The 12,650-nt window shown below is 38.9% G+C and overlaps 1 protein-coding gene across 1 annotated transcript in view; it reads right to left on the minus strand.

Annotated features, from left to right (window-relative positions):
- Positions 1-5,310, minus strand: part of FDX1 (ferredoxin 1) — a 41,955-nt gene extending 36,645 nt beyond the window's left edge. The window contains exon 1 of the mRNA XM_077113025.1: positions 4,879-5,310. Within this exon, the coding sequence (XP_076969140.1) occupies positions 4,879-5,063 (185 nt within the window). The 5' untranslated portion in view covers positions 5,064-5,310. The remainder of the gene's footprint in view (positions 1-4,878) is intronic.
- Between the last annotated feature and the right edge of the window lie 7,340 nt (positions 5,311-12,650).

The raw sequence follows: 12,650 nt of genomic DNA on the forward strand, positions 1-12,650 counted from the left end.
AACAATTGCTGATAACTTTTATTTAAAGCCCAAGTCCTTTTGCTAAGAAGTCTGTGCTGCGGCTATGTAATCAAATTTGTACAGCCCCAGAAAAAAGCACAGAGTTAGGAATAATAGGTTTACCTAGGCATTATTCCAAAGGAGAAGAAAAAAATAAAAGAGGAAAGGTAATCTTGCAGTAAAAGTGTATGGTATGGAAGAGTTAGAAGATTAGATTCTAGCCCTGGTTCTAATATATTCCCTTAGATAACACTGGAAGCCACTTACATATAGGTAATAAACAGTGACTTCACCATCAGCATGAACTTCCTAGTCAGACCTAAAGATCTCGGAGGACTCTGGGGCTGTGATGAGATCTCAATGGACCCAACACAGAAGCTTAACCCAGCCTTGGACCCTGGAGCTTTCCCTGATGTCTACAGAAGACAGTTTCCAGAAAGACTCTGTGGCCTTTCCTTTCTCCTCAGATATGTTAATAAAGAACCCGTGTGACTTTACTCTCAACTCTGGTACCCAATTCCTTTTCTCTCTACTGGAAGTCCACTTAACAGCAGAAAAGAGAAAAGATCAGAGAGGGAAAGAGAAATAAATTTCTCTAATGGAGGGGTGCAGTAAGAACAATGTTATTTCAGCACAAATACATGTTTGAGAGGATGGCAAAAATGAATTACCTCTACCTCAACTAATCTTACCTGGTTGAAAGAGAGTTAACAAGCACTTGACATAAGAGAATTCAGAATGGATCAAGAAATGAAACAAAAGTTACACCTGTCCTTTTTTTTTTTTAACCTGTATTATGGTTGGGATTCTTCTGAGAATGTAGAACAGAGAATAATTAAGACCCAGAGCCAATTTAGTCATAAAAATCATTCTAATATTTTTAATATTCTTATATTCTTTAATAGATTTAATATTCTTGCCAATAACTATGGGATCACTCTGCAGCAGGCAGTGAAAGCTACTGTATGCTAGGGTAGGTTATAGCTTTTGATGACCTATGAGTCATGTGACATAAGTCATCTTTTTCCTTCTTTCATCTTTCCTTCCTACATTGATAACAGTAGTTTATAAGGAATCTGTATAGTCTGAATGCCTTGCTGACTTCAATTTACTTTAGTTCTACTTTGTTTGTATAGAAGAACTTATTAAAACTGAGATGCATTTAATTCTTTATATATTTGTTCTTGCTAGTATGTATTCAATGATTCAATAATTTTTTATTCTCACCACAATTCTAGGATGTAAATAAAGTGGCATTACAATCTTTCATGATATCCCATTGGAAGGAATTTTACACATTTAGATAAAGTTAGGAAACAAGGACATGGATAGATTTTTGCATTTGTCAGCTTCCTGAAAGGGATGTCAAATATGGAGGGAGGAAAAATTGTAACTATACAGAGGGTGTGCTGGTTTGAAAGGATGTGTGTCCCCTAGAAAAGCCATGTTTTAATCAAAATTCCATTTCGTAAAGGCAGAATAACTCCTATTCAATACTGCATGTTTGAATCTGTAATTAGATCATCTTCCTGGAGATGTAATCCAATCAAGAGTGGTTGTTAAACTGGATTAGGTGATGACATGTCTCCACCCACTTGGGATGGGTCTTGATATGTTTCTGGAGTCCTATAAAAGAGGAAACATTCTGGAGAATGAAGGAGATTCGGAGATAGCAAAGAATGCTGCAGCACCATGAAGCAAAGAGTCCATGAGCCAGCAACCTTTGGAGATGAAAAAGGAAAACACCTCCCTGGGAGCTTCATGAAACAGGAAGCCAGGAGAGAAAGCTAGCAGGTGACGCTGTGTTCGCCATGTGCCCTTCCGGCTGAGAGAAAAGCCCTGTGTTTGCCATATGCCTTCTCACTTGACAGAAACCCTGAACTTCATCGGCGTTCTTGAACCACGGTATCTTTCCCTGGATGGATGCCTTTGATTGGACATTTCTTGGCCTTAGAACTGTAAACCAGCAACTTATTAAATTCCCCTTTTTAAAAGCCATTCTGTTTCTGGTATATTGCATTACGGCAGCTAGCAAACTAGAACAGATGGACAGAAGGAGGTAGAAGAGGGAAGTAGAATTGAAGAGGAGGGAGGTGAAAGAACATCATAATGATAAATAACACCAATCGTGTTTATTTCAATTGTTTTCCTTCCTTCTTTTGATGATCTACACAGATCTGACTTTGTTTGTGGGATACAAAAGACATAAAAAATTTTTCCTCTGCTGTCCAACTATTAGAATTTCAAAGTGCGAGATTCACTAAAAAGAAAAAAAAACAGGTACCTAAGAAAAAAGCAGCTGGAAAACCGGGGTAAAGAAATGCCATGCTGAAGATTTTGGACTGGGAGGAAAAGGACCAAAACCTATTGGTATCAGTGGCAGAGTTTTCGCCTGCCATGCCAGAGACCTGGGTTCGATTTCAGGTGCCTGCCCATGCCAAAAAAAAATACCTATTGGTATTGAAAATGTGGTAGGGGCAGAAAGACCACTTAGGGGAGTTATATACGTGTATATAACACAACATAAGCACCTGTGGGCTGGTTGCAACAGAAATGGCAAACTTCAGTAGTGGAGACAATATAAAGGGCTACGAAAAAATATGATAGTGCCCTCTAAAGTTATGTGTTAATATCCACACACACTACCAAATTAAGTCTTCTGATGAAATTACCCTACATAGAATTATTCAACCCATCATGGTCTGGCAGATGGACAAACAAAGCGCAAACTTAAGATTTGGTTAACTAGCAAGTTGCTCTGATAGCAAAGCCAAGTTGACTTTCAGTAGGAAACTGAGAATTGCTTTGACTTAAAATGATTTTGCAATCAGATTTTAAGAAAATTTTAAATTTATGAGATTTAATATCTTAAGAACATGGATGGATAAACAATGCATTCTACATAAAGACCTATATAGGAGAATTAATAAATAAATTTATCAAAACCAAAAACTACTTGAGTTCTAGTCCTAGTTTTGCCAACTGCTTAATATGCAAATTTTATTCCCAGTTTTCTACCCTGCCTACTTCATAGGAATGTCCTACGAGTGAAGTGAAATAATATACATAAAAACCTTTTGCAACCTAAATCTATACAAAATTTGATCAGGGTATTTTGAGGCATAAGTATTTCCCACCCAATTATTGATAGTTTACTCAAATGCTAAACTTCAAAGTTAGAGCTACAGCTCCTAGAAGTGTACTTGCTATCCAATCAACCTTCTGCAATTGTGAAAATGTTACACCTGTACTGAGACAAGTAGCCACTGGCCACAAGTGGCTATGAAGTCCCTGAAACATGGCCAGTGCCACTGGGAAGCTGAATCTTTACTGTCACTTAACTTTAAACAGCCACATGTGGCTAGTAACTATGGTACTACACAGGTCATTGATAAAAACTGAAAAGTCCAACAGTAGCTTTGAAGACTGTGATAGGAAGTTCAGAATCAGTAACAGAAACTGTGCCAATGAGGGTTGGAATGCAGGCTTATAGGGACTAGGACAGGTGGGCTCCCTTTAAGACAACTTGAAATATCCAAATTTAATAAATTTGGGGAAGATAATTCCTATTTACAAAAGCATTCACACGTTCTAAGTTACACAAACATGTTCAATATATGCCCCGATATATACATAACTTTCCAAAAATATTTCCATTGTATAAAGCAAGGCATAGGAGAGGAGAGTGAAGGGCACAGAAGTGCAGGGGAAATACAGACAAATCTGGCTTGCCTTCTCCATTACCTCCCTCACAGTTTATGCAACAAACACTTAGCCAGCAATCTCTGCCTAACAGGATTGAGGGGGGAAGTTGAATAAATCCTAGATGGTATTCTCAGGGAACTTTTCAAGTAGAAACTAGAAAAGCAGTAAGTATTCAAATCCAACGCTCTCCCTCCAGTTCTTGCTTTCTGCTACCTTACCACACGGGGTCCAAGAGCTGTATAGATATCTATCTGCATTATGTCTCTACCATGTTGCCATACTCTGAAATTATGAGTAAATGTTATCTTTATTATCCGTTGGGATTATGCTTTTGAAAAAGAAATATGCCCAATAATATAAAATATCAACAAATTGTTTGGGAAATGTTTCACCTCTTTCAACACAATACAAAACAATTCAACACTGTGTGTGTAAGAGAAGCTGCTGCAGCTAAGAGCTGGCATCTACTGAGCCTTATCTGCCAGGCACAGGACAAGCTATTATTACTTATTATTTCATTTAATCTTCAAATATCCCTATGAGAGCTACACAATTGTTATCCTGATTTACAAGTAGGGAAACGGAGGTTTACAGATGTTGAGGAAATTAGGAAAGAGCCAAAACCCAGTTTAAAACACTGACTTGCCAACTCCAATGCAGGTGCTTTTAACCCTTTATCAGCTAGAACAGAGCATACAGGGAAGCACCCAGGATATCCTGAGTATATTCTAAATGAATACATTCTCCTAACGAAGAACTGGGGGCCGTGTCCTAAACAGCAGACTGGATCAGGCCGGGACGTCAAGGAGAGCATTTTATGAAAGTCACTTCAGGGCGAAAGCAGAGTGAAGGTCAGCTCTGGAACAACACCACGTGGAAAACCTGCTGGTGCAAAGGTCCCGCCTTTCCCGAGGGCACAGAAATGCTGGAAAGGAGGTGGGGGGGTGGGAGGGGGTGTCCCGGAATATTTCATGTGTCGGTGGTTCAAGAAAAAAACTTAGCGATGTGAGAAAAAGAAGGCAGCGACAACACGGAGTAGCGAAAATTGGCGTCGAGGGTGGTGACCCACACGCAGACGCCCAGGAAAGGGGCAGCGGAATGCGCAAAAATCCCGCCGAGGGAAAGCGGCCGTGACCCGGGGAGGAAGCACTCCCGCTCCCGCGCGCGCCTCACCTGCTCCGCGCCGGCGCCGACAAGCTCACCGGCCGGCTCGCCACCGCGCTCCCGTCAGGCCTCTGGATCCCCAGGAGCCCGCAGGCTCCCACGCGAGGTCCGGCGTGAAGAAGCCACCGGCGGGCCGCGCCGCCGAGAACAGCGGTGGCGACGCACAGGAACCGGGTACCCCCGGTGGCGGCCATAGCCGGGTAAGTTCCGGAAACGATGGAGGCCGCGGAGCAGCAGCCGCTGGAGACTTGGACGGGGGCGGGAGGACGCGCTGCGCAAGCGCCTGACGCTGAGGCCCGTGGCTAGGGGCGCGTGGAGCCGGGAGTGCGGTTGTTTCCAGGTACGTCCACCTGGATCCGCCCGGCAGTGCCCCGCGAGCCTGCCGGGAGACTTATAAATCCATTAGTGGTTCAAGTGCAGCTCCTCCCAGGCCGGTTCCTTCGCCTCCCGGACAGAGGTTCTTTTTTTAAGGGCGGGGCTAAATGGTTTTCATTTTAATGACCTCCAAGGACTTTTTTTGGTAACCTTGCTCCTTTTTTGACGTCAAGAGCTGCCACGCAGGAACACTAAAATTTTTTCAAGATGAATGTTGGGCGGAAAGGGAGAGTAAGACAACCTTCGGTTAATTGAACCATTTGTTTTGTTCTGCACGACACCCTCCGGGATAAAATAAATAAAGACATTCTGTCATCCTGGACTTCAGAATAGAGCAAAAAGGAATGGTTGGTATTGCTAAGGAAGGACAATAGGGAAGAACATTTTCGAAATTTTATAATCCCAATAGGCCTTATACACAAAGGAATAATTATCACTATAATATTATCAACTTTGGCAATTAATGAATAACATTGAAACTGCTGGAAAAGGCAGGTAAGAATACCAGACCTTCACTGGCAAAGATTTGCTCGTTGACTAAGAAATCCAGGAGACTTAAGAGGAAGCTTTTTGATGAACTGAGATTTCTTAAGTACTTGAACAAAACACAGACACCAAATTTTTAAATACACTTTATCATGATTAATATATTGTGGGGTAGAAAATGCATGCCTTGGAGGTCAGTCTGAAACAGCGCTGTTCAGAAATCTGCCTCTTTGGAGTTCTGAGACCTTGGATGCATCATCGTCTTAGAGCATCAGAGTTTCCATTGCTTTTAAACACGGATAAAATGTTCCATCTTTCAGGGCCGTTCGGAAGGTTAGAGGGGCCAATGTACTCAAGTTGCTGAGCATAATGCGTCACAATGAAGTGTAATCGTGAAGAAGCTAAAGGCCAAAGTCAAGTGGATATTGCAAGTGTGTAAAACATAATAAAAGATTCTTAAAAGAATGTCCAAAACAAGGAAAGTGCAGACCTAAGTTTCTCCGGAGGATGTATATTATATACTGAGCCTGATGGCAGATACCTTGGAGTCAGCTCCTAAATGCCCTTAATCCATATTTTGAAGCCCATCTCAAATTTCGTCTTTCCCATGAAGCTAAGCCTATATATCCTAAAAGAAGTTCACCCACCCTCTACTGAACTCCTAATGACTTTCTTTGTTCTTGTAAAACTCATTGTACCACTTGTTTGTAAGGGAATAATGTTCACGAGACCGCTTTGTAAACTGTAAAGTGCAACAAACTTCCAGGTTCAGCACTTATTCTGGGCTTCATGGAGCTGTGTACTTCATTACACAGTCTTGGTGTTGTGTGTGTATTGTGTGCTGCATCACACATAACTTCCAGTAGCCCCTCTAGACTGAAGCTCACAAACAATGGGGAGGTTAGATTATTCATCTTCAGACCACAGTGCCTGCAACTGAGCAGCCTGTTAATAAATCTGTTAGGACCATTCACACTTTTTATCTCATTTCATGATCACAGCAACTCTGTAGAATAGATATTACTTGTGCCTTTAATCAATAGGTATGTATTGACGTTAACAGTGTGTAAACCACTATGCTAGTGTTGAGATATAGTGAACAGAACATGCAGTCCCTGCCCTCATATTTTATAGATGAGGAAACTGAGTCAGATACTGGATGTGACTTTCTTCAGGTCACACTGCTGTTAAATCATAGATCCAGAATTCAAATCTAGGTCTTCCTGGTCCCAAGTCCAAGGCATAAGCACAAGAAATTATCATTTTATTATTAATTAATATATTGTTTAAACTATATTCAATAGTAGCTGCTTAAGATGCTATACGAAGCATTTACTTTAGGGATAAGGTCAAAAGGTATCTGTCTAAATGGAAAAATATATATATAATTAGACCTATATAGACTAATTATCACTCCATCCCGAGGTGATTTATAAATATAAGTGGCGTTATTAGTCAGTTATCTAAATTTAAACTAAAGCTCTAATATTTAAATAAATTACCATCTTGGTCTTAATTGCTCTCCCTGCCAGCAGTCTTATCTTGCTCTGAGGCATCTTCCATACTACGAGTAGACTGATTCTATTAAAATACTAATCTGATCATATTATTTTCTTGATGAAAATCCTTGAGTGACATTCCATTACCTATAGGCTAAACACAATCTGCTCAGCTGGGCATACAAAGCCCTCAAACTCTTGCCACTGCTCACTGGCCCAGGCACCTGCCTTTCTCCTCTGCCTGCACCTGGCTAACTCATAGACTACTTTCGTAGTCCCTGCAAGAATTCTCTAACATAGATACTTTTCGTGCTACCTCCGTTCAAGATAAATCTTTCTGCTGTAGCTAACAAATAATTGCATTAAATGTTCCTTATCAAGTTATGTAGAAAAAAATTTAATTGAAAAATGCATTTGAAAAAAATAAAATCATTCCAGAGAAAATCTCTCAACAACTAAGATTAAGAAAGAATTTCCTCACCCTAATAAGGGATATCTATGAAAAACCTGCCTTTAACGTCATACTTGAAGGTTAAAGATGAAATGCTTTTCTTGAGATTAGGAACAAGATAAGGCTGTACCCTTTTACCACATCTATCCAACAGTGTACTGGAGTAGAGTTCTAGTCAGTGCAGAAAAATAAAATGTAACTAGACTAAAAGAAAGGGGCAAAGCAGAGACATGATCACCAGTGTAGAAAATTCAATGGAACCTACAAAATGATGCTCAAACTACTAGGTGAATTGCAGGATGTAACATCGATATTGTTGATTGTTGAAACATTTATTATCTCACAGTTTCCAGAGGTCAGAATCTGGACATGACTTGGCTGAGTCTTTGACTTCAGAGTCTCTCACAGGCTGCAATCCAGGTGTCCACTGTGGATGAAGTCATTTCAGGTTTCACTGAGGAAAAGTCAGCTTCCCAGTTCACTCCCGTGGTGGTTGGCAGGATTCAGTTCTTCATGGAACATTGGGCTACGAGCCTCATTGCTGTTGGTTAGAGGCCATGGTCAGTTCTTTGCCACATGAGCCTCTCCAGCATGGGAGCTTGCTTCATCAAAGCATGCGAGACAGAAGACACAGAGAGAGATAGACTATATTTTAAATGTTTTTTGATTACAGAAATTGTAGATTTACAGAAAAGTCCTGCATAAAAGAGTCCCATATACCATCCTATTATTTATACCTTGCATTTATATGGTGCATTTGTTACAATTCATGAAAGAATATTTTTATAATTGTACTTTTTTTTGTATGCTTTTTGGTGAGGGTCATATTTCATTATTTTTCCATGTGATTATCCCATTATTGCAGCACCATTTGATGAATTTTGGGGGGGTTGGGGGGGAAGTGCATAGGCTGGGAATCAAATCTGGGTCTCCAGCGTGGCAGGCAAGAATTATAATTGTACTATTAACTATATAGTCCATTATTTACAGTAGGGTTCACTGTGTGATACAGTCCCCTGTTCTTTATTTTTTGTTTTAATTTTTGTTCTAGTGACATATATGCAACCTAAAATTTCCCCTTTTAACCACAGTCAAATATATAATGTAGTGCTGAAGTTACTAATAGTCTCATACCTGATCACAGAAATGACATCCCCTCGCTTTAGCTGTCTTTCATTTGTTAGACTAAATTGCTAGGTCCAATACACACTCAAGAGGAAGGGATTACATAAAGGCATGAAAACCAGGAGATTAGGATCACTGGGAGCCCTGCCAGTAGCTATTATCACAAACATCCACCTTGTGAGTTATTTCAGTGAGGGTCAGATGCAGTAAGCTCTATCAATTTTTGTTGGTTTAAAAATATTTGTATTTCAGTCTCATTCTTGTTCTTTCTTTCTATTACTCCAAATAGAAGTATGTTAGACTACTTCAGTCTTTTTTTTTCTCTTTAGGGATCATTTTAGAAAGTTTCTACTGCTGTGTTTCAAGTTCACTTATCTTTTCTTATGCAGCATCGAAATTGCTGTTAGTCAACTGTGCTGGTTTGAAACTATTACGTGCCCCAGAAAAGCCATGTTCTTTTAATTGAGTCTAGTGGGGCCAGACCTATTGTTGGGCGGGACCTTTAAGTTTGGTTGTTTCCATGGAGTTGTGACTCTGCCCATTCAATGTGGGTCTTAGTCTGCTTGCTAGAGTCCTTTAAGAGAGAGATGTTTGGAGACAGGAAAGAAAAAAAAAAAAAAAAACACCCCAGGAGAATCTGGAAGGACCCACAGCTGAGCCAATTTGAAACCAACCCAGGAACAGAGGCCCAGTAGGTGTCACCATGTGTTTTCCCATGTGACAGTAGAACCCTGGATGCCATTGGTCTTTCTTCAGAGTCAAGGTATGTTTCTCCGGATGCCTTAATTTGGACATTTTCATGATCTTAGAACTGTAAATTTGTAACCTAATAAATGCCCTTTGTAGAAGCCAATCCATTTCTCGTATATTGCATTCTGGCAGCTTTAACAAACTGAAACACATACCCAGTATAAATTTCATTTCAGGTATTTTATATTTCTTCTCTAGAAGTTCCATTTGAGTCTTTTCATTGCTTCCATTTCTTTTCTCACCGTGTCCATGATTTCTTCTCCCTTCTTGAACATATGGAACATAATATGAAAGCTGTTTTAGTGTCCTTGTCTGTTAATTCCACCTTTTCTATTATTTCTGAGTTTATTTCTATTGACTGATTTTTTTTCCTGGTTATGCATCATATTTTCCTCCTTCTTCGTATGACTGGTAATTTTTTATTGATGCCAGACCCTGTAAATTTTACATTTTAGAGTGATAGATTTTATTGAATATTAAAGTGTTGGCTCTACCGAGGGAATCCTGCACAGTCCTGAGTTGAAGGTGTGTACCTCCAACCACTCAAGGGTGTTATCACTCTGGACCAATTACTACTGTGTTAATTCCTTATGTTTTTAGTTTCTAGGCCATAGAGTTAATGTAAATTCAAACTGCAAATCCATCTGAGGGGAGACAGAATCCTGGCTGCAGATACTCAGATGAGCTCCCCTATGATTATTGAACTGTGTACCCCAGTTTGGATATGTTCTTGATTTTGTCTGCATTTTTGGTGGCTTTGAGCCCACTATAAGTAAGATCTTTGAAAGATGTTACTTCAGTTAAGGTGTGGCCCAAATGAATCAGGTTGACTTTTAATCTGGATTACTAGGATCCTTTATAAACAAAATGAAATTCTGAAATAGAGAGAGCCATGGGGAGAAGCAAGAAGCCAGAAGTCAATAAAAACCCAAAAGAGAAAGGAGAGGATATCACCATGTTACAGAAAAGCTACAGTCTTCAAGGACAAAGCATCACTTAGTACTAATACCTCAGTTTTAGACTTTTCCTTGCCTCAAAACTGTGAACCAATAAATTCCCTTTTTTTTTTTTAAAGCCAACCCATTGTATTTTATTTGTTTTAGTAGTCAGTAAATTAATACACCCTCCTTTTTAATTCACCTGATCTCAGGCCAAGACTAGCAAGCTTCCTTATTATTTCCCTTTTCCAGTTTGGAGCTTGCATTGAGCATGTAGCGCTTTGAGGTTCCTGACTTCGTAGAGGTATCTCAGATCTTGCTTTATTTAAAGTCTCTTAACCCTGAATAGTTAGTTGATAAAACCCTGGCCTCTTCGTTATTGAGACCATGTAAACGTCACTTTACCTCTGCACCCCCACCGCGCAAGGCAGCCACAGTATCAGCAAAGTTCCCATTCACGTTGTTTTGTTTTTTGGTTTCTTCTCCATTTGGGGCCCTTGTAAGCTTAGGAACATACTTAAAAGCATAGTTGGCATATTCCTGGATGTTTTTTGTGGGAGGAACTTCAGATTATTTTTTTTTACCATCTTGGCAGAAATGGAAATCTTTGGTCTTATATTTATAAATATTTGTGTGCATGAAAATTGCAGAATACATCATTGTACTTGAGTTACAAACACTTAGCTATACTCACACTGTGACACACTGGTGTGCAGTGAAGGTAAGTGACTCTTTTTCCCAAAACTTTTGAGAAAGAAACTAATTCTTCAATTTATGCCATTCCCTTCCTGACATGTATTTGGTAGCTGAGCAGACTACGCTGGGAAGGTAAAATTTCATAAACTATAATGATACCCTCCTTGTGGCTACAGGGTATATTTCTCATGGTATAATGAAAATTAAATCCCTAGGTTAGTCCACAATGGCCTCTTTTTAACTCAAACTAAGCTAAAATATCATGTTAGTAGTAAGATCAGGAAAGGAATCCCGTAGAGTAACAATAAAAAGTGTGTTAATTCAAAGAAAACATTTTACGTGCATTATGAATCATATGCATTCTTTCGGAACATCTGGGCAGCATGTATAATCTTTTTAATATCCCTCAGAATAATAACATGGAACAATATGTAGCAATACAAGTATGTAAGCTAATCTTTTTTTTTTTTGAGTCAAGGATTATTTTTTATTTACCTAAATTGGCGTTTTTGAAGAAAATGCTATAAAATATTGAATAATTTTCAACCATCAACTGAAAATAAAAATCTGAAATAAGCATCATGCATGCTGTGATTTTTAATTATAGTACATATTATACATTTTACTGTATTTTAGATTCCTTTAATATGATTTGCAAAGCAAAATTTTGAAGTAAAACATAAATTATTGAAATACAAATCAGAATTCATATATTTTTTAGCAGGGTGGAGCTTCCCTGAGATTAAGCAAAGTTAATGAGTCCATGGCATTTTGAAATACTTCTTGCTGCTCTGCTATCTTGTATTTGTTCACTATTTGTTGAAGAAGTTGTGAGATATATAGGCTCACAGTACTTAAAATAAACATAAATGGTGTAATGCATTATTCTTGCAACCAATGATTTTACTTAAGGGGAAATTCTTGTTACATACAGTTTACATACATTTTCCTAAAGAGAGCATCATAAGAGATGGGGGTGCTTCCAACCATAAGAAATGTCACTATAGACTATGGCAACCAGTGGCTTTGATTATCCCTTTCAGGAAAGAGGTTATTTAATTCCCTGTGGTTTGAAATTTATTTTTTGATGATTGGTTGTTGTTTCAATACTCCCCAAATTTTGAGGAATATCATGAATAATGTATTGCCTGTACATTAATAATTTTAACCAATCTACTCACTTCATTTTTTTTATTAGAGAAGCAGTGGGTCTACAGAAAAATTAGGCATAATATACAAGATTCCTATATACCACCCCACCACCTAAACCTTGCATTGGTGTGTAACATTTGTTACACTTGATGACAACCTATTTTAATAATTGTACTGTTAATTAAAGTTCATGGTTTAACTTAGAGTTCACTATGTAGTGTCACCCTCCCTCTTATTCCTATAAAATAACATATGAGTTGATGGAGGTTCTCTCCATGTAGCACCTTCACACTAGGTTATTTCCACTTT

Source organism: Tamandua tetradactyla, chromosome 8 (assembly GCF_023851605.1).
Source record: "Tamandua tetradactyla isolate mTamTet1 chromosome 8, mTamTet1.pri, whole genome shotgun sequence".
Classification (NCBI taxonomy): domain Eukaryota; kingdom Metazoa; phylum Chordata; class Mammalia; order Pilosa; family Myrmecophagidae; genus Tamandua; species Tamandua tetradactyla.